The 22854-nt window shown below is 41.0% G+C and overlaps 3 protein-coding genes across 6 annotated transcripts in view; 1 reads left to right on the forward strand and 2 right to left on the reverse strand.

Annotated features, from left to right (window-relative positions):
* LOC124146284 (regulator of chromosome condensation-like) overlaps nucleotides 1-6930 on the forward strand; it is a 58612-nt gene extending 51682 nt beyond the window's left edge. Inside the window, exons 3-12 of the mRNA XM_048400091.1 lie at nucleotides 879-960; nucleotides 1074-1261; nucleotides 1562-1741; nucleotides 2517-2661; nucleotides 2802-2873; nucleotides 3442-3600; nucleotides 4257-4373; nucleotides 4725-4883; nucleotides 5184-5289; nucleotides 5725-6930. Coding sequence (XP_048256048.1) covers nucleotides 882-960; nucleotides 1074-1261; nucleotides 1562-1741; nucleotides 2517-2661; nucleotides 2802-2873; nucleotides 3442-3600; nucleotides 4257-4373; nucleotides 4725-4883; nucleotides 5184-5289; nucleotides 5725-5794 — 1275 coding nt within the window. The 5' untranslated portion in view covers nucleotides 879-881 and the 3' untranslated portion in view covers nucleotides 5795-6930. The remainder of the gene's footprint in view (nucleotides 1-878; nucleotides 961-1073; nucleotides 1262-1561; nucleotides 1742-2516; nucleotides 2662-2801; nucleotides 2874-3441; nucleotides 3601-4256; nucleotides 4374-4724; nucleotides 4884-5183; nucleotides 5290-5724) is intronic.
* A 1800-nt stretch (nucleotides 6931-8730) lies between these two features.
* LOC124146286 (membrane progestin receptor alpha-like) lies at nucleotides 8731-11665 on the reverse strand. 2 transcript variants are annotated; one of them, XM_046516516.2, is made up of 2 exons: nucleotides 11313-11665; nucleotides 8731-9837 (listed from the first exon to the last, which is right to left on the reverse strand). In XM_046516516.2, the coding sequence occupies exon 2, from the start codon at nucleotides 9835-9837 to the stop codon at nucleotides 8785-8787; it is 1053 nt and encodes a 350-aa protein (XP_046372472.2). In that variant the 5' UTR covers nucleotides 11313-11665; the 3' UTR covers nucleotides 8731-8784. The 2 variants fall into 2 exon arrangements, with proteins under 2 accessions (XP_046372472.2, XP_046372473.2); XM_046516517.2 differs by lacking the exon at nucleotides 11313-11665 and adding an exon at nucleotides 11116-11262.
* Nucleotides 11666-11996: 331 nt separating this feature from the next.
* On the reverse strand, nucleotides 11997-22417 carry LOC124146285 (membrane progestin receptor alpha-B-like). 3 transcript variants are annotated; one of them, XM_046516515.2, is made up of 2 exons: nucleotides 22171-22417; nucleotides 11997-15074 (listed from the first exon to the last, which is right to left on the reverse strand). In XM_046516515.2, the coding sequence occupies exon 2, from the start codon at nucleotides 15023-15025 to the stop codon at nucleotides 14006-14008; it is 1020 nt and encodes a 339-aa protein (XP_046372471.1). In that variant the 5' UTR covers nucleotides 15026-15074; nucleotides 22171-22417; the 3' UTR covers nucleotides 11997-14005. The 3 variants fall into 3 exon arrangements, with proteins under 3 accessions (XP_046372471.1, XP_046372470.1, XP_046372468.1); XM_046516514.2 differs by lacking the exon at nucleotides 22171-22417 and adding an exon at nucleotides 21087-21258; XM_046516512.2 differs by lacking the exon at nucleotides 22171-22417 and adding an exon at nucleotides 15643-16580.
* Nucleotides 22418-22854: the final 437 nt, after the last annotated feature.

Genomic DNA, 22854 nt, shown 5'->3' on the forward strand with positions numbered 1-22854 from the left:
TCAATTCCTAGAAACAGCATGGCTTGTCACATAAACGTGATGTAATCGAATTGTCACATAAGCAGGATGTACTCGTCTTGTGTTAATGAGCTTATGTCATGACTGTAGAGCACAAATGGTTTATGGTCTGTTGTACAAACGAACCACTGGCAGGCCTGGTTGAGCCGTCTAGTGGAGGAAAGACCTCTGCACTAATTACCCAACTTGACATGGTATAATCTCTATGTTTGGACAATAAATTGTCAGAAAATCTCAAGTGACTCCCTAGGTGTGAAGTGCACAAGCTCGTTAATTGTCTGCCATCCTTTATATTGTTGGTCAGGGAATTTTTTCAACATTCACTGTACCTCTTGCTTGAGAAAGGAGACAACATTGGAAGAGCAGCTTGAAGTTGAATATTTTAAGTTGAAACTCCCAGAAACTGATAATTCTGTTGTTTTGGAAAGTTGCACAGTGCATAGATATTCAAAGGTTAGTCTTTTTCCAAAGAAATGAAAATGTTATTGTTTGAATAGATACTGAGCAGATAAATTAGATTATGTTTGATTTTTGTCAAATTTCTGGAGGCTGATATTCATCCCCGAGTATGCAGAAGATAAATTTCTGAATTTGATGTTATAATTGTGTTATGGCCTTGTCATTCAATGAATTGAATTTCACTGATAATGACAAATAATGTTCTACTGACTTTAATTTAGTGGAAAACTAACAATCAAACTTTGAACAACATAACCAAGGACACTTAGTTGGGAATCCAAGATAAATCCCTGCCCCTTTCTCCCCCACCGCCTACAGTAACAATATTCATTACTTGTTTAGATAGCACGTACCAAAAGCACTGCACTCTACAGTTGCTAATATAACTATTGTGACTCCAGATAATGGCTGGACGTGGCAAGAAAAGAAGTCGTGATGAAGGAAAGGCCTCCAAATTGGACTCCAAACGCTCAAAGACATCAGGTAATTAAACAATTTCATGTTACATCATTGTTTTTATCGTGATTGTGTTCCCTGTGTCTGCCTACCACACATAAACTACAGGACGGTGATGGAACTGACTTCTTACCTTGCAGTATCCCACCCGAGTCACGGTGACACAGCCGGCCTGGTATTGACCCTGGGAGAGGGGGACGTGGGGCAGCTAGGCCTGGGGGAGGACATTCTAGAGAGGACTCGCCCAGCCCTCGTCAATCTCCCCAACGCTATCCTGCAAGTGTGTGCTGGAGGAATGCACACTATGTGTTTAACCGACAAAGGAGAAGTAAGTCTGTTGTTTACATCAGTGAACTGTGTAATATAAGGTCTTGAATGCTTTTTGAAATTTATGTTTTGTTTATATTGTGATGTTAGCGATAGGAAGTGGCACTCGTCCTGTGGTTCTTACCAAACCGCCAATGTATTCAAAGGACTAGTAGAAATTTTCCTGTATCAATGGTTATCATATGTTATCAGTGCAATATAACTTGGTTTTTAATTGCTGGGGTGTGATTCATGCTGACTCTGTAGTGAAGTACAGAAAAAGTTTTCATCTTGCTTTAGTAAACATTAATTTCTGTTTCAGCTGTTTAGTTTTGGTTGCAATGACGAGGGCGCCCTCGGCCGTGACACATCTGTTGAGGGGTCGGAGAACACCCCAGCCAAGGTGGACCTGGCAGCCAAAATTGTGCAAGTGAGCGCCGGGGACAGCCACACCGCTGCACTCTCCAGTGAGGGTATTGTGTACGCCTGGGGGAACTTCAGGGTGAGTGAGTTACTACTCAGTACAGAGTAAAGACAGGTAGCAGGCACAGTGGTGTAAGGTGCTATACAGGGTCTTACAGCTTACTTACTTACTTACTTTGGAGATTTAATGTGGGCTCCGACTGATGCGTATTTGTATTTCGGTCTTACAGCTCCACAGTCTGCCACTTTATAGGTCACAAGTCAAATTTTAACTAAGACAAAATTGTTATGGATGAGCAACTTCTTTATTACAATTTGGCGACGTATGGTGTAGACTTAAACACCGTTATCAAGCCAATGAATTTGCTTGATTTGCTTGATAACGGTGTTAGAATCTACACCGAAACGTCTTCCAATTGTAATAAAGAAGTTGCTCATCCATAACAATTTTGTCTTAGTTACCATTCCAACTTCTAAATGCCACTCAAAGAAGTAAAATTTTATTCGGCCCAGTAAAAATTATGTTAATGAATATGACCTTTGAGCCGTCCTGTTTGGTAAGGTCAGCCTAGACAAAGAAATACTGCTGAATATCGTTGACTCTGTACATCAAAGATTAGTCTAAACATGCACTCTCATATATATATCTCACCAACAACTGTTAACCCAACTGTGTACCACATGTGACTTAATATCAAGTTTATACTATACCCTATAACATATAACATATAACATATAACACATACCGGTATACTACCGCTGCTTGTTTATCAATCCCCTTTCACTGTAAGTGGAAAAACTATAGCTGGTTAGCTTGGGAGATTTGGTCACGTGTATCTGTTTTCTATATTCAGGATGCCAGTGGATCCATGGGGTTGTCGTCTGCAGGTATTTCCAAAGTACCGCTCATGGTACTTCCAGATGAAACAGTTGTAAAGATATCATCTGGCAGTGACCACCTGGTGTGTCTGACGACCCAGGGTGAAGTATACACATTAGGTAAGTGTTAGTGACAGTCCACATCCCCAGTAATACATTGGACCTGATTCAAATTCTAAATTTTTGAAACTACATAAACACTGAAACACCAGACTATTCGTGTGCCATTTTCACTTTTACATCCTCCGACTTTGTTTCAGGCTGTGCCGAACAGGGTCAGCTGGGCCGTATTGCAGGCTGCTTCACTGCAAGAGGGGGGCGGAAGGGGTTGGGTGAGCATCTTCATCTTGTGTTAGATAGGAATAATAATTCCTAATGATAATCCATGCTTGCATGGATATGTTTCCATTGTCTGATAGGCATTGCTTAGAAGGATGACAAAGTAGAAAAATTTATGGATAACAACGTTGATCTATACTCCCATATTGACCCCCTGCCATCATATTCCACATCGCATCACATGCATTTGCTTCAAACAAAATGGTGGTGCCAGTCAAGACAATCTGATCGACCATAAAGATCTCTTTTGTGATAAAACGGTTCTAATGGCGAAGTACATCAAATCACATGAGCACCGTGATTAAAAACATTAAAAGATTTGGAAAATATCTGTTGACAATGATTTGGTGATGCACATGCTTTGCAAATACTGCAATCGACTCTGTATGACAGTTTACGTACTGGATTTCGCCATTTTGATTGGACTCTGCATAGATAGACTCGTTAGTCCAGTCCATAATCCCAGCCTAGTTCGGCAAGGGTGGAAACTCTCTTGCCTTGGGAAATGTTTCCAGTGTAGCAATGTATTCCTTCAGTAAGTATGTGATGTTATCACTGCAGATCTGATCCTCAACCCGGGACTGGTCAGATGCAAAAAGTACAGGTCCAGGAAGATGGTGCAGTTCTCGGACATCTGGACCGGCCAGTACATGACATTTGCACAGGAGAAGGACACGGGAGACATCTATGCCTGGGGATTAAATAATTACTACCAGCTAGGTAAGTTAGCTTTGTGTACTTGATTCGATACTGTAGTCAATATTACACCCATGTCCTGTAGAATCAGGTTGATTGCTCAATTGCACATTCTCATACTGTGTTACAAAATGTTTTCCAAATGTAAAAGTGGGCGTAGGTGTAGCCTGTGGGTTAGAGCGTAGCCCCTGCCGAAAGTTCAGGTTCGATTGGTACAATGTGTGAAGCCCATTTCTAGTGTTACCCGCCATGATATTGCTGGAATATTGCTAAAAGTGGTGTAAAACCATACTCACTCGAAAATCATATATTGAAATATATTGAAACACAGGTTAGGTGTACATTGACAAAAAGTAGCATGCGCTGTTTCACACTGCACTAAAAGATGTTCAGAATTTTGTCAAGATTGATGCCACTGCAAATATATATACACGCCTCTGGGGAAAGATTTACCTCCCCTTAACTGTTACGGTTGTGTCATCATCATGTCAGTTATTGTACGACAAAAAATTTGACCTGGTTGCTTTCTGAACTTAATACAAAACACTACAAAATATGAACTCCTGTCTGTTATTTTAACCAACAACTGTTTATGAATTTCGGAGGTCCCCAATGGACAGTGTCATGATACAGGGCGCTTCAGGTACAACAATACATATTTTTGACTGCCATTGTTTCAGGTTTTGATGACATGGAGAATCGCTATTTGCCGGAGCGAGCGGCCTCCTTCTGTATGGGAACTGACTGGAAGAGCATCATGGCTGGGCAGCATCACACGGTCGCACTGGACACAGAGGGTGAGGGGTCCTACTTTCATTCTAGCTTGTGACATACAAGGGGCATGTGGACAGGCATGGATGGACGATAATAGGAAAATAGGATACGTATCAGGATGGAAACTTGACAATAATTGTTGACAAGGAAAAGCTGGCTGTGTTGTTTTTAGTTGTGAACTTGAAGTGCTAATAACAACCCATTTTGCTATATCTGACAAAAAGCCAGTGGTCATTATTAGATTAGTAAGTAATGTATATCAGCAAAAAACGAACCATGTATTGTATGGTCACATGAAAACTCTTGATGCACCAATCAATGAATTGATTTATCTGATACAATGGCCAGAGCTGTATGTGGGAATGTGTTTTCAGGGCGAGTGTTCACGCTTGGCCGGGCGGACTACGGCAGGTTGGGGCATGGTGAAGAGGGGAAGGAGCTGTCGGAGCCAACGCTGGTTGCAGCGCTACAGGAGAACAGGTGTACACAGATCGGCGCAGGGGGATGTGTGTCTCTTGCTGTCACAGAGAAAGGTGAGATACTTATTGTTTCAAAATATAGCTGTGAGCAACCATACTGCTTTCATCCGTATTGGATATAGAACTTAATTGGAATTTAATCAACTAGGCGACTGTCGACTTATCATGTGGATCACATTAGGGTCACTTATTTATTCAAGGTTACATCACATCCCAAACACAGTAGTTGGAGACATGGCTAGGATTAATGTATTTCACTGCAAATAGTTGCCTAGTGGTAGTCCTTCACTAGACCTTCCTGAATTCCACTTGTGCACAAGCAGATGTTCATGTCCATGGTGTCCGGTGTTGCAGGTACTGTGTATGCGTGGGGAATGGGAACGAGCCGGCAGCTGGGCCAGGCGGAGGACGACGACATCTATGAGCCAACAGTGATGGGCGGCAAACAGCTCGAGCACAGGTAACTTTGTTCTCCATCATATGCATTACAGGGCTTAATCTAGGATTGCATACAAAGTGCCTTTGTAAATCCTGAGTCATTTACTGGCGACTTGGGGCCTCTGTGCAGATAAATCTAGATAAATCCCTGGAATGTGTGGCCTACTCGACTTTGGATGTCCATTTTTGTCATGACAACCACAGGGCGATTGGTTCATGGAAATAATTTTTGCAGTATTGGTCGTACATTACATGACATTGCAGTCTCCAAGGATATTTATAATATTTCTGTAAACATCCACCTTTAAAATGAAGCCAGTGAGAGGTTGTTGTTATCCTATTTTTAATGAATAAACAATGCCATTTTATGATATTGTCAAACAACAGCTTTTGTGCCCCTTGGCCAATATTTCAAGGATAAATTGCAAATACTAAGATGTTCTTATTATTGTTGCAGGAAAGTAATTTCAGTAGACGCAGGGGGCCAACATACAGTTCTGCTTGCCAAGGACAAGAATGGAAACTGACCAGTCGGATATGTTATAGCTGAGGTCTGATTAGAAAGTTGCAGTACTGAAGGATGGAAGTGAATTTCATCCTACAGTTTGCGGACTCAGATCTGTCTGTTGAAGACCAAGACATTGTGTGTGTGTTCCTGTGGAATAGGAACAGACTATAGCAGAGGCAGCAGGGGCTATCTAACATGTTGGTGAAGACAGACATGAGTTGACATGGAAGGTTTCATTATTTTAGCAAGATTGGCTCGTAATACTTTTACCGAATGAATTTTATTGAACTTTAAGATCCCTTGAAGGATCTGGTTATGTTTACCTGACATTATCAAAGTCAAACAGTAATAAGGATTATCAAAAGTGAATTGAGTGGATATGCCTTGAAGTTTCTTGTACAGGGGACCAAAATAACTGCTGAGGCAGAGTAAAAAGTATATTGATGACAAGGTGTCAATATCATCATGTCCACATTTTTGGAAAATAATAGTTTGTAGCAAGTTGCACCAAACTGACGAAAGTGAAGAAAGTGCTAACAGCTTTTGAGTAGTTGTGTGATGCAGGTTGCCTTGTTGCAGATGATCGTCATGTTTGTCCCTGCTCAACCCGGACTCCATCTTGTCTGTCTCATGTTTATTACTGGACCTCTGCTGGCAGCAACACAGAGTTTTAGTATTTATCAATATAAACTTGAACAATGAGAAGACAATTATATCATCTCACAAAGTGATCTTTCATTTGTGGTGTGTGTGTGGGCCTTGCTTGACATTTTTGTGTATAGTTGAGCGGCAGCAAGGTTTTAGTGTTTTGAGGCTAGTGTTAATGATATTTGCCCAGATTTTAGAACCAATACCACATGTATATTTGTCATGAGAATTTCTACTGTTTTATCCTTCACTGTGTCAAGGCTATGTTTATATTGAAGTGCTGTCCGGCTTATTCCAAAGCACCTCTAAGGAACTTGATAAAAATGCTTTCATCGAATGTATGTTTAATTAGTTGTTCCAAACTTTATTTTATTATGAAATGATTGCTACTTGTGTGTGACATCTTGTATGTAAAAGTTTGCTTGACTGAGTGCTTGTATTTGGAAACATGTTGAACGATAATGAGAGATTTTGTAAAGCTGATTTTGAATAAAGGAATCCATTAGACCCTGTGTTATTGAAAGGAGTATGTGTCCAGGTTGGTGCCCTCTTGTCTCTTATACTCAGATAATCAATGTAACAAAGGTTTATATACAGAATCTCGTACTTATTTTAGCCACCGAGGCTTCCACAAAAATGAAAGTCTGACAACTGGTAGTATATTTTGTATACCCCTCTGACAAGTGTCAGATTTTCAATTTTGTGGAAGCCACGGTGGCTGAGTGGGTTAAATCGCTGACTTTGTGTGCTGGCGATTAGGTGCCACACTCTGGCACTGTGGGTTCGATTCCCGGACGGGACTCAATCCTAAAAAGTATGAGAATCTGTACCTGGAAAGTGTTATCCCAAATATCACATTTGTACATTTGACCACTTTCTAAAAGGCATTGTGTGTTCAGATAATCAAGATGACATAGATGACACTGAAAGTCATATGCATACCACTCGACCTTTGCTAGGGGTAACAGGGTTAAAAATACATCAAAAAGCTGTCCAGAGAGCTGTTACTAATCCTGGATCAGACATGTCATTCTATTTAAATATCCACTTGACTTCAGAATCATTGGATAATCAGATGTGTGATTCTATTTAAATATTCACTTCAGAATCAATTTTGTGTATCATGGAAAGGTAAAAGAAATAGTGGACTGGTTTTGAAGAAGTTGTCACATTGTCAAGATTATTCATTTTCTGAATAGCTTAGCTAGTTTTGTTTCATATTTATGTGCACCAAAATATTCCTGAAACTGACACATTAGTTTGGGTCTGCCTTTCATTGAGATTAACGGTGAGTGCAAACTGTGTATCACCTACTTAGATTGGAACATTTTGTTTATTTATATATAGTGTGGAATCTAGAGCCAGTATAATGGATGTGACACATGAGCAGGTGATCCTATAAAGTTGCAATACACTATCATGACGACTGGATTGAGATTTACTCTGGTGCTGTGGCTGCTTAGCCCCTGTGTTTGCACAACACTAGTTATCAACAGCTATGTTTTCCCATGATTGCCGTTAGACATTGCTTTAGGTTACTTTTCCACTGCAAGTGCAGTGGTTTCTTGTCACAAGGTTACAAGACACAACCATAAATGTCATAACTCTTTTACTCCCTGTCTTAAGCAAAGTGTAAGGTTGACCGGTTTCTCATGGACTTCTGGATAAGTAGATTATGAGCCTCTTGTCTTTTAGTGAAAGCTTCAAAAACAACCAAAAAGTATACCCTTATATATTTGCACAAATTAACACAGGAACTATTTCCAATTTGGAAAAGGACTCCTTCATGCAGTGCTAAATGGCCAAGGCTCATAACGTGGGCGAATTTTGAACTCCAACCCAAGACCTATGATCTTTACTAGCTAGAACAGGTTAGGCAGTTGGATAGCAAAGTGGATTGCTCATCAAACCGAAGAACTCTGATCGATCCCTCATATGCAGTTGTTACAGCTAACTACCATGGAGGGGACCCTTGAAGATCCGGGGTAGAATAGGTCTTCAGCAACCCATGCTTGCCGTAAAAGGCGACTTTGCTTGTCGTAAGAGGCGACTAACGGGATCGGATGGTCAGGCTTACTTCGTAGATGCATGTCATCGGTCCCAATTGCGTGGATCGTTGCCCATGATATTAATCTTTGGGTTATCTGGTCCAGAATCAAATATTTACAGACCGCCGTCATATAGCTGGAATATTGTTTAGTGTGGCGTTCAACAACAAACAAACCAACCATGGAGGGAATATTTGTATAACAGCGTAAAACCATGCTCCCTCGATCGTCGGTCAAACAAACATAACATACGTTCTTCTTCTGATCTATGTATTTATTATAAATATAAAATAAATAAGGGTTAACAAATGTATCATTTGCTTTTTGGTCGTATATCAATCCAGTGTAGAGTCTCCATCTTGGCCCTGGCTGCAATGTCCCTCCTAAGAGTGACCAGGGTAAGGACCTGGGCCGAGATGAGGACGGCGTACGCCGCGAGGATGTTCCCGAGGTTGGGGTTGGTGTGAGCTGCAGCTCCTGCCTGGATGTCCACACGGACGCCCTTCATCTGCATACTGATGGTCACCAGGCACAGCAGGTGGAACAAGGAGTGCCCGTGACCCAGAAGGTCAAACCGCCCCGGGGCCAGGCGCTCTGGGGCGTGGCAGGAGAACAGAATGGCACATATCGCTAGCAGAAGGAAACACATGGTCAGATGGTTCAGCGAGGCGAGGGAACATCCTGGCGTCGTCATGCACTCTGTGTAGCGGGCAAATATCGGGATTGAAATAACCAGTGCGTAGAGTAGCAGAGCTGCGATCATGAAGACATAACGGGTGCTGTTATTTGTGGATGCGAATTTGAGTTTGGCACGGCAGCAGACGTAGAATGTAAACCAGCTGAAGAAGACGTTGAGAGGTAGGAAAACCGGTTCCATGACTACGTACATGTATCTCTGAGAACAGATGTACATACACCCTATTCCAGTCCCGAAGGTGTAAAGAGTGACACCACCATAGTCCATCATGAACAGAACATAATGCCACCACACAGATTTAGAATGGAACTGGTGGGCAATGGCGCTCAATAACGTCCCGAGGAAACATCCCAAACTGAACCCGATCAATGACCAGCCGTACTTGTCCTCAATGAAGTCAAACGTCTGTGAGAAAGACCAGACGTGTCTGAGGATGAGCAGGGTGGCTAGCACATGAGACCAGACGTTGACGCTCTCGTTGTGGACGTGGAACAGTGTCTTCCAATAGTAGCACCAGGGCTGGTCCTGCAGACGATATCCGGTGAGGATGAAGGGTTCCCTGAAGACAGGTGCGACGTTTCTGGCTGCAACTGTGCTCAAATGGGGCTGTAATATCGACAGGATGCGGGAGGGCACCTCCGACAGTCTGGCGCCACTGATGATCATCATCTGGAAAAAAGAAATAATTATAACCCAGTTTAATACACGCAATATACGTTTCATGGAAAGGAGTGAGGGTTGTGTGTTGTTTTTGTTTTTGCACTCAGAAATATTCCAGCTATATGACGGCGGTCTGTAAATATTCGAGTCTGGACCTGACAATCCAGTGATTGACATCATGAGCATCGATCCACGCAATTGGGATACGATGACATGCATCAACCAAGTCAGCGAGCCTGACCACCCGATCCCGTTAGTCGCCTGTTATGGCAAGCATGGGTTGCTGAAAACTCATTCTCCGGATTTTCGCGGGTCGAGTGAGGGTAGAGTTTACCGCTGCTTCAAATAGTATTTCAGTTGTGTATCTGCTAATATTAATATTGCAGGTACGTCTAGACAGCACTACAGTATACTTCTTTCGTATTAATTGCGGATTTACGAAAGAAACGTGTTCAGGTGCTGTTTTTCCTTTATATCTGTGGGTAATATTTATCTTGCTCACATACATCAACACATTATATGGTATACCATATTCGACAAGCATTTATCAAAAGCTAAAGCGACGTTCATCAATTGAAAATTGAAGCCAAAATATTGGCGACGATAAACACCTTTAACAATCTTGAGAAAGCACATGGTGGTGACTCTTAGTAGCCTAGCTGTCGATACTATCGATTTTCAATATACCAGCTACAGCAAGTCTGTCAACAGCATGTAGTCTAGGCAAAACAACTGGTTCAAAACATGAACAGGCCATGAGGACATAGTGAGTCACGGAAAGCGGGTCCCAATCCTCATTTTGGTGGCCTGTTATGACAAGCATGGACACTGTACGAATATCCATGTACACGGCAGGGGTAAGGCTGCAGATGTTGCACTGATGTTATCGATGTTTGTAATGAAAATGAATGTGTGTGTGATTTAAATGAATACGTCGGTGTGATATGCTGTGTTGTATCATATATTCACATAGTTTGAAATGAATCTGTGTGTGATTAAATGAATAGGTCGGTGTGACATGCTGTGTTGTATCATATATTCACATAGTATGAAATGAATCTGTGTGTGATTTAAATGAATACGTCGGTGTGATATGCTGTGTTGTATCATATATTCACATAGTATGAAATGAATTTGTGTGTGATTTAAATGAATAGGTCGGTGTGACATGCTGCGTTGTATCATATATTCACATATTATGAAAGGTTCCGCACACACTGGCTATACTATTAAATGGAGATTAAATATCAATTCTGCATTGGCATTTTCCGGGCGCTCACTACTTACAAGGCCGATATCACGTTTACACACCAACACAAACCCATCACAGGATACAGGAAGTGAGACAGGCCGCACTCCACGTTACCCCGTAATTAACAAGGAACTAATTTCACCGTGGTTTGAACAAGCAAGGTCACATCGCAGCCTCGATCGACAAGGCGTCAAAAGTTTCATACACGGAGTTATTTAGTGCATCAACATACCTGGTATGACGCTGTCGTTAATGCTGTGGCAACTATCTCCAGGTTATAAGCCTTGACATGAAGCCATGTCCACCGACAACTGTAGTCGTCCTAGCGTGCTGGGTCAATACCGACATCAGTAACAAACACCTTCTCACGGCATAGACGTATTCATCATTGAGAGTATATAACATTTTGACCTCTGGCGATAAATCAACCAGGTAACTCTGAACCCCAACGGTGACACAGCAAAACGCAGAACCAATAGAGCGTGGCAAGGTCCGGTTGTTCATATAATATAGCAATATAACGTAGCCGATGGCGTGTTTCTTCCCTAATGCGCATGTATCATTACATTCACCGTCGTCTATTTGGATTATAACTTGAGGTTTATACCAATCGTTTACTCGTTTGACTATGGGGCGTTTGGGTGTCCTAGTTGGCACATTCTCCACTCGCCCGGCTAACCACTGGTTTGAAAATAAAAAAATCAATATGATTCATATCTACATTGAAATTGAACTCCTATGAAATACAATACTCCTATACATTACAGAAGTCTTTGTCTTTGGAAGCACATACAATAACACGCCCTTGGGGTACAATATGGGAACATCCTGGGGCTATAACAGTTAAAACGGGACAGATGGAGCATCGTCGGCCAATAGAGACAGATTTTTGCCATAACAACGACACGACACGTGATAAAAGAAATAAAATATATATTTATGTTTCTCCACAAAATACACAATTGGAAAATCAAACAATTAATCAGAGGTATTGGTTGATAGATATGTTTAACAGATACAAAATCACTTCGGAAGCACATTGGACAAGGTGGAATGGCATGAATACGTTAAAGAAATATATATCAGATTTACCAGGCCATTTTCGTTAACCAGAATATATTTCAAAGTACTGGATCAGTAACTATAAAAATGTTATGCGTGTGCTAATATTACTAACAACATAATTTGAACAACACAAATTGCTTGACCTCAAACGTTTGCGAAAAGGCACCTTAATTGGAAGTCTTGTAAACACTTAAAATTGTTGACAAAAAAATATATATATATCTGGTGGGAAAATGGCTCTCGTTATACCTTGTCATGCTATCACATGTAAATATATTTGTGTGTATAAACAAATCTTCAGCAAAGAACAATAAACATCACAAAGTCGGAAGTTCAAGGATTAAAAAAAATTAACACTAGCGACAGAAGCGACCGTTTTCTGCTACCCTGCTCATAAATATTTCTTGTTTGATTCTCTCGACCGACGCTATGCGGATTCGAAGCAAGGCCTCATTCCCCGATCTACTCCCACGACCATCCCCGATTATCAAGTGAATTATACCTCCATTCCGTTATGATAAATGCCCTGGGTCAATAAGCCACCATACCTTCGTTTCGGAAGTAACGTCTCCACCTGCACCGCTCCTATCAATTGCTAACTGTAGAGAAAAGGTCTAGGGTCAGTATCATGACACATTGGAGACGTAACATCCTGGATTATCGAGGGATGTTACGACTGACGAACCTCGACTACGACTAACGAATAAGACTTACGATAGCAATATGGCTCAGATCACTTTATGGAACGGATTTCAGGGCGGAATAGATCCCCCGTATGTAAATATTGTCCCGAAAGCGGAATAAATAGGGCTGGCAGTTACATACAACACGCGACATGACAGGGGTAGACAGCATTGGTAATATCAATGCAACTCATTTCGGGACAGTGGTTTATTTAAAAACAATTTTGGTAGACTAGTCTCTCCACTGTTTCACTAGGCTCGGGTTGAGGGACCAGTGTCGGTGTTTATTCCTGAATGACAAACCATGTGTCACCGTGCTCATCGTGGTTTGGAACATGGGATTATTAGGAAATAAGACAAACGGTTTACTGCTTGTTTCTAGTGAGAAGGGAACCTGTCCGGAAATTTACTGAAGTGCCCCCTTATCTCACATATCCACATGCTTGTGTTTCATTAGGTTGGCGTTAAGAATGTTGTGCATTGTATCACTTCATGTCATGGAATTTGCGACACTTTTATACACATTTATCAGCGTTTCAGATCGGTTAATGTTTTCAGGACATTGACTGATAATGATCCAAAATGTCCCATGAAAAGTTGATAAAATCATGAAAATGTCCTAGTTTTCATTTGTCTCCATCAAAATCACTGTCAGAAGCTACCAGATTACGAAAAGGCAAGCGCGGAGGCGTACATTTCATAAGATGAAACTATAACATGAATAACTGTAAACACACAGAGGCAGAGCACCGACCCATGGAATGTAATAAAGCACCCATATACATGTAATAGTATTTCTACCATTCAGGCTCTGCACAAGCATCTACAGCTGCACTGGTAGCGTTACCTCCAGGGGGGTATTTTAGCTGAACCATTGCCATTGCGTGAAGCATAACCTAAAATGACGTGAATAAACATAACACTGTCAATTAGACACTCCAACAACTCCTTCTGGCATGTGTTTACACAATACAGTGAAATCTGGTTAATCCGGCGGTACCGTTGAATCCCAGTTAAATCGTCCGGATTAAGGAATTTCCAGATTAACGAATCATTGGCTATTAGTTATGTCCCTTTTTTCATAAATAAAACCCTCAAACAAAAGTTGTTCGGATCAACGAGTTTTCACTGTATATTTAAATTCATTATGTAAAGATATGAAACTGACGGTTCCCATTCAATCAGATTTTGAGGCACTTAGAACTTCTTTCACTTTTGTGTTTATGAGCCCTCTAATGCTGACTAATGTCAACAATTCAACGACTATCAACACTGCAAAGGCCATCAGGAATGACGTCAGATCTGGACGTGTATGCGCAGTAGCACCGGAAACAATATCCGTTTTTATGGCTTCCATTTCAACCATCATAGTGATCAAAGTACAGATGTGGAATATTTGGTGTCCGTGGCCGAAAATATCGAAATGTCCTGGTTTCAGCTCTTCTGGGAAGTGTGTGGAGAAGGTCAGAGCGTCGCATATGAGGAAGAAGAAGACGAAGTGGAGATGTGTGAGGGAGGAAAGGCGACAGTCGTCGTCCAGGATACAGGGGACGTACCTGGCAAGTACTGGTATACCCACAAGGAAAGCCTGGGAACCTAGCGCAGATACCATCAACAGCTTTCTTGCCTTGCTGTAAGGGTCCTTGAAACAAAGTTTGGCGATGCAACAGGAGAGGAATCCTATCCAACTCATCAATATATTAAACGGCAGGAAGACACTTTCAACGAGTCCATAAACGTCCTTATGTGAGCACACGTAGAAGCAGGCTAGTCCAGTCCCAAAACTGTTAAAGGTCACTCCTGCGTAGTCCAGCAGGAACCAGATGTAATGCCACCAAGGAGACTTGGCGTGAAGGAGGTGACAGGCAGAGCTCAGGAAGACTTGGATAAGAGCTCCAATGCTGAAGCCGATAATGGTGGCCGCGTCCTTGTTGGTTGCGAAGTCAATGGATAAGCTGAGTCGATATAGCTGCGTAAGGACCAACACAAAGGCAAGACTGTGTGTCCAGACATTCACGGACTCGTTATGAAGCTGGAAGAAACTGAGGAAGTAGTAGGACCAGGGTTTGTTCGTTGGTCGGTAGCCGCTGAGGATGTACGGCTCCTTGAACATGTGCGCAACTTTCTTCACCGAAAGTGTTGGCTGGTGCAGTGGCATTCGGAGGAGTATCTTCATGTAGTCCAGAACATTAGTCATGGTTGAAGAGTCCCTACCTCGGCGCTGACAGACACTCGGTTCCTTTATTCTGAAACATATATTAAAAATGTATATTCTAGTGTGGTTTAATTACACGTTACGATGGTTTGCAGTGGTACACGTAGACTAGAATGAGGTTAAATACACAAATCAACCCTTTAGTTAGGGCTCTAAAATAGCCTCGTCACAATAATATTTAAGGACGCCATTCGACATAATAAATATCGACACTTGCCACGTTAAGGTGACATATATGGAGACACCTTTTTAACCTGTACTAGAAAGATCGAGTGAACTTTGCTAATATAATCAACAACTGTTTTTTGTCTTGCATACATTATGAAGAAAGGGAATGATAAGAGATCCTGTTCAAAAACGTATTTAGTCAATAAAACAATCAATGGCTACAAAATATCCATACCTACCATTCAACATGTTCCTCTTATTTACGTACATCATTTCGTATCAAATGCTATAAAATCATTGACCTCAAGGCAGAAACTATCCCGATGCATCAAGACTTATGAGACAAACGTATATGAAGTTGCGAACGATGTAAGTGTGGTCGACTACCATGAAAATAACAAAAATCAAATCTTTACTTTAAGGCACATTACCTTCTGAAATACATGTCCTGGTATCCATGTCATGTACATAAGACTATACCAGCGTATATATATGAGGCACCCAGAGATAGAAATTAGCACTAGTCCTTGTCCTTGTCAAACTGCCCGATAGTTAAGATATCATGAAGACTAGTGGACTGTAAGTGTAAGTTTCTATTCCTGAGTGTCCCGTGAATGTCTGACTGCATTCCAGATTATCCGGTAGAAACCACAGCACTACCATCTAGATACGTTTATGCATGGCGGTTTGTAACAGGTGCGTTTTAATTACAGTGCAGTCCAATCCCAGCAGACTATATATCTAATTTTCACAATAAATAAATGTAGAAATGCTTGATTAATACCGATGGTTGTACTGCATATCTCGCGAGGAACACTGAACTCTATGGTGGCTGAGAAGGGCCATCGCTATATCGATACTATATTGCGATACTGTCACAAACGAAACAGCGATAACACCCAACGTCAAAGCGATAGAACGCCACGACAAAGCTATAGTACAAGATATTGCAATACAGGGACATGACGATATTGCGATATATTTCTATAGGGTGGTTCTCGGTGGCCAAAACGTTGTCTAGTAGCAACTGCGATGTCAAGCCATGGCTAAAAACTGGAGCACAATGAAACAACGTCGTCAGATGACTGGAAGCAGGAGAACTCATATGACCGACCAAGGTCAACCCAGGTCATGACATCGGCTGCCCAGGGCCGCCTCATACGGTTACGTCATTTGCGGCAAAGGTGTACAACGTCCTGCACAACAGCAGAAATTCCAGGATTGCGAACGATATCTGAACAGGTATTGCGGAACCGCCTTTGTGAAGGAAGGTCTCAGAGGTAGATGCGGCCTGTCAGTAATGTTATTTTGGTAACTGCGACGATCTGTGGTGCTTAGCACGCAGAGTATGACCTAAGCTACCCCGGCCCCATTTCACAAAACAACCTCAGCGCCAAGGTAACCACAAGGACTTAGGTCGAGATAAGGTTGCTTTATGAAACAGGTGTAACTTAACTACGGGAGAACCAGGATGTGGCGACGCCTGGGGGTTAACAGAGTCGCCGGTGTTGACGGTGTAATCATGTGGACGGAAGACGCCATGCAGTACTTGAGGCTGATGGTAGACACGAGATAGTGAGCTCTCATATCCTTGCCATTGCAATTTTCTGTGTATCATCTTCATATTGGACACACGTACACTGTTGTTCGATTTGCAATTATTATATGTCATCACTCATCCAACGTCTAGATGTGCAATAAATATTTTACTGCCCACATCCGAATTTAATCCTAATGCTTATAGAACCTTTGTTTTGAATATATTGCATTTTATTTCATTCTGTGTTATCATTATCTATTTTCGCTTTCATTTATTACAATCAATTTTAATATATAATACATAGTACATGAAGACTGAAAATAGTTTAATTCTATTAGCGTAATTTGCAGGATTCGATGATAATCACATTTCCATTTAGTCCAAATGACCAGTCTTCTCGCCAATCTTTAACAAACACTGCAACCCATGCTTGCCGTAAGAGGCGACTATGCTTGTCGCAAGAGGCGACTAACGGGATCAGGTGGTCAGGCTCGCTGACTTGGTTGATGCATGTCATCGTATCCCAATTGCGTGGATCGATGCTCATGATATCAATCACGGGATTGTCTGGTCCGGACTCGATTATTTACAGACCGCCGTCCTATAGCTGGAGTGCGGCGTTAATTAACAAACAAACCAACCATCAAACACACATACATCTTCTACAGTTTTGTGACCATTCAGGGTGGAATAATTAGTTATGGAATTACAATTGTGCTTCGGTAAGGTTCTTGGTGCATTCGTGCTTGCTGATTAAGTATATTCCGTGTTTTCGTGCGTTAATCACACTTGCTTACCACTAATTAAGTCAGTCAAAACAGTTCCTGTAGATGAAAAGAAATGGATATCTTATTAGATGCTCAGTGTGAATCTACGTACCCGCTTTGTTTTATTTTGCAAATGGTGACTGAGCAAAAACGCCATATCGCGTGACCCTATCGCCTTTTCACTTCATCATTTCGTTTGTGGCAGTGTGACAATATCGTATCGTGATATCGCAATTTCGTATCGTACCATCGCTCTGACATTCATGTGTTAAACTCCCAAAAGCACCAAATATATATAATTCGGTCACAATAAAGCAATAAATATACCGATCTTCTGATCAATTTTCACCTCTAGAACGACAGGTTATCTTTCTCTGACCAATCAGCAACAATATGTCACACAGGAATGTGTGTAATTAATCACAATTATGTCTGTCGTTTGTATCGGTATATTTATCGGTGTTAGCCATGTTAACCGGCCAGTATGCGGTCTGTGACATTCGAGTGGACAAAATGGGATTTTATGTGCGGCTCAAATAATTGACTTTGTTGTGGTGCATGATTGTGTTCTTGTGAATATCATAATTCAGTTATGTACCACAGTAAGTCACGCCTGGAAGAGGCATACCACAAGCTGATGAGTAACGAGCATGAGTAACGATCATCGCTGCCTGCGCAGGTACGATTCGGTCCCAGAATATTCTTGTATACAAACGTAAGTCGAATAATACAGATCGGTTGGTTAAGCAACGGGACTTAGCTGATTGCATGCATTTGGGACCTTGGTTTGTTGCTCGTGCTTTCCAGACTCTGGTTTGCCTGATGCAGACTCGATTATCTACAAACCGCAGTGAAACATCTGGCGTCAAATCATATACCACGAGGCTATCATTCGATATCATATGAATAAACCCCAACAGCCAGCTATAATACATATATACAAGATACGATATACACTATACCACCACGCTTATTAAATAACCAGTATTTAACTCAGATACGACATTGCATACATTCACGCATGTACGCTTCTATTAGCACACTTATAAACCTGAATGATGTATTACTATGTATAATGTGACGGTGGACTGTAAACCGTGAAGAAGGTAAATCGGTACACCTGCTGCGACAGCAGCCTGATGCTAACACCCGACTAAGTGTGGTAATCATACATCGGCAAGGACACACGTATCTATTCGTGAACTAATCACTCAGTCACTCTTGTGTGGAAGGGCAAGGCTTTGTCAAATGTGCTTGCAGGTTATCGTAATTTATGCCCAACAAATAGGTGTAAGTGCTTCAAGGCCAAACTGAAGTACCATAGACGCTGTCACCCTAGTTTAAATTGCCACAACAAATATTAATAATCAGTCTAGTGAGTGACAATCAATAACACGATTGTGTCTAGCTGAGATATGTGTGTGTTCATAAGGCATTATGCTTCATGAAGCGAGAACACATCACTGTAAACCTTAATTATTCCTTATAGAAACTGTTCAGTCAATTCATGATGACAAAAAATGACCGATTTCACAGGGGTAGAAACTAACATGTTTATCCCACTAGTCCTTATAATGATAACATATAGCAAAACCCTTAAAAATGGCAAATTTCTACTAGTCCTTATGATACCTTAACTATTGGCCAGTTTGGTAAGGACTACAGGACTAGTGCTAATTTCTAACCCTGTTTCAGTCTGGCTGTATATAAGATATTATATAGGTGTCCATCTGACATCGAGGGTTATGAATAATGGTTAAGATTGCATGTACTGGGACCAGACCCTCGGCCCAAAGCGACCTGAGACTGCGACTATATCACATAATTCCCCTTTTGTATTGTACCAAACAAACAAGTAAATCTATCATACAGTAATATTACACGTATGGTCGTATGAAGCTGAAGCTGCTTTGTGGAACAAATGGCAGTCCCATGTAGAGAGGGTCAAGTCTAGTGTGCATTTCATATGATGTCATTATGTTTTTTCATTACATCTTAAATTGTGCAGGTTTTGTTTTTTAACTAACCAATATATCTATAAGCTGTTTTTTCGAACGATTGAAAGTCTATCAAATTTGATTGCATCTGACGGAACAAGCTAACAAGCTCGAAATCGTATCTTGGCATCATTTTCAGAACACTGAAAGTTTAGACTTTCTAAACTGATCGTACAGGGCCAAACAATATTTTACTATAAACTCTGGCTATACGAGCCAGTGGCTAAACCGCAAACTCAACACTAACGGGAATGATATAGATTATATTACAAATGAAACAATTACAAGGCGGGAATGGGGTTATTCCCTTTGACGATCGAATACTTATGTCAGAAGTAAAGTATATAACAGTATATTTGCTTATCAAATTACAGTGGACAGCTGCCGCGGTGAGGTATGATCACGAAGTCAGTGTTCATTCGGTGGGTCGCAGGTGTTGGTTACTGTATGGATGAAGACCCATGGAGATTATTGATCCAAAGAGGCACCAGTGGGGGCTGAATACATTGAAAATATAGATTATATACTTATTTTATGGAAGCATCAAAGCGTATCAAGATTTATGAAAATAGATGCATTAGCATTTGAACAGCTCTGTTGAGTGTTTGGATGTGATATTTATCCAAACTTAACTGATGAAGCCACCTTTCCCCCATGTCCTGGGTTACAACAAAGAGTATCAAAGCGGCTTTAGAAATCCGATTATCGGCATAATTTCGACATAATTTCGACTAATTGGCACTAGTCCTATATTCCTTGTCAAACAGCTCAATAGTTAAGGTATCCTAAGGATCGACTAGCTGAAATTTGCCCTTTTTAAGGGTTTTACATTATGTTATCATTATAAGGACTAATGGGCTAAAGCGATTGGTTTCTATCTCTGATTATGAATGTGTCTTTATTTTTAAGTTGCAGTAGTCTAAATCGATATGGAGTGAACGACGTTATACATCTGTATCTCCATAAAACATCAATGTATCACTTATAAGGCAAAAGAAACATCAGATATTTAGTAAACTTCTGGTGCAGGGACTCCTATCAATATAGATCTAGATCTACAAGAGAGGGACATTAATGTTTACACTATATTATATAGATCCAGGTGATCCAGTACTTATTTGATAAAGTACATTATATATGGCTCCGGTGTGATTTGAATGCATGTCAAGAGGCCCAGGCTTAGAAACAGAAACATCCTGGTCGCCTCAGCTGGCAAATTGAAACACTGTTTACAAATTCAGATTGCGCAATACTACTGCTGGCATAACTCAGCACACCGTCAGGTGGTCTTATAGTCGTGTATGTGTGTATGGAGTTATACATATCGTGTTAGTCATATTTAAATCGTTTGGTTTCGGAACGATGGCAAAGACAGCATTCTTTTTGTTGCATTAAAGACTATCCTGGTATACGAAGGTACATGGTAAGTGAATCACATGACTTGACAGTGTGATCTACTTCAAGGTATGCCGGGGCGATATCGCGTAAACATTGACACTGTTTCGTTCCGCTTGACGAAGCACTGTTGACCTACAAAATATGAATATGATATGTTGAAAATCGTGGCTTACCTCTGCATTTGTATGAGTACAGTCTTGTCCTCGGGTTATCTGTGTGTCGGGTGAAGCACTGTGTTCATTCTAGACACCAGAATATCACTGTTTTCAAGTTGTCAAGTAAATATTGTCGTCTGCTATTTACGCGTCGTGAGTACATTCTTTGCAGTTAATCAGAGAAAGGTTTTGATTGGTTAATATGGCTGAGTATTTAACGCTTCGACAGTTCGATTTGACAAGTGAAATTCCCGCCGAGGGTGGCTCTTTATCATATATTATATGTGTTCTATTTATGTATAATTTATATAATTTTTTTAGTAATGTGTATTGTAACGAGGTGAGATTGAAATAAAGTGTCTTGCTGGCTGGCTGGCTGCATGGCTGGCTGGCTGGCTGGCTGTAAGTGTTTGTGTACAATGTGTGAACATTAAAAAAATAAATTGCTGGCGCTGCCATAGAAAACTGGATAGTCAAAAGCAAAATGATACAGGGGTTATAAAAATAGATCTATGAGGAAAACGAATTATCAACGATGAATAACGTACTTTAATACGATATGAATTTTCCTCACAAATACCTCTACCACACCTCTGCCAGAGCAGCTGCAACTTTACTAACACAAATATCAATTTAATACCAGTCAGCCTCTGATACCATAAGCATGAGTGAGTGACTGCGTGTTTAGCAGTCAATAATATTGCAGTAAAATCGGCATTTCAACAGCTGCTCCTGCTGCAGAATGTATATATGTTCTGGTTACGATCAGTCATCGATATGTGTATACACTGGGGACCCAGGCATAACACCACGACATTTTCTATAACATTATGTATAATTTGTTTTGACACATACACGTGCATGCACGAAAGTTGCCCCATCATCAAGTTGACACGTGTGTGTATAGCCAAGATACTATCTATCTATCTATCTATCCATTTATCTATCTCTCTATCTATCTATATCTGTTGTAAACTGCGGGGACTGACAGACTGTAGACATTCTCTCTCTCTCTCTGTGTCTCTCTCTCTATTTTCTCTCTCTCTCTCTCTGTATATATATTGATATATAAACAATATTGATATTTAAACAAGATACATACCCACAAACCTGTGTTGCTCAGAAGAAGGACGTTAGCACTCTCGTCGAGTAAGTTGTCATGGGATACATAAGGATCACAGGTAATGCGACTATACACGCCCCGTCGTGCACCTAATAGTCAAGTCATCCGCGTTGACATGCCTATATCATGTACGGTATTGAAGGCCAATAACTGAAGTCGTCATTAGGCAATGAGGCATCGGTGCGCGTCTGTTGATATCATCAGGTACCCAGGTCACATTAATGTGATTACTGTGTACCTATACCTACATACCGCGCCTGGGCCGAACCCCAAGGGCTAGTTAGCACGCCGATGAAGCCGGAAGATAATTAATTAAACTTATTTGGGAGTGAATGATGTGTGCTAGTGCTAAAACCTTCATATTTGGGCAAATATATCAGTGACGGGTACGTACGTTTACTTCTTTGAACATATGACATATAATAACTATTGTTCAATGAGGGTTGCTATATCTCATTATAGTGAGTATTACGGTACGCATAGCATTCATGTTGCTTGAGGATATATGGAAACACATATTGTTCAATATAAGGGGTCGTATTTTCTGACTTCTTTGAATATAACGGGACATATGTTAAAACCAATGTTATTCGAACAACGGGGCATATGTTATGACCTAGCTTTTAGAGTATAACGGGACATTTGTTTTGACCACGCTGTTCG

Source organism: Haliotis rufescens, unplaced genomic scaffold, assembly GCF_023055435.1.
Source record: "Haliotis rufescens isolate VD_foot unplaced genomic scaffold, xgHalRufe1.0.p SCAF_2, whole genome shotgun sequence".
Classification (NCBI taxonomy): domain Eukaryota; kingdom Metazoa; phylum Mollusca; class Gastropoda; order Lepetellida; family Haliotidae; genus Haliotis; species Haliotis rufescens.

What these genes read in the sequence shown, in the direction of transcription:
- LOC124146286 (XM_046516516.2), bottom strand. Translation starts at nt 9,837, where the DNA reads ATGATGATCATCAGTGGCGCCAGACTGTCGGAGGTGCCCTCCCGCATC.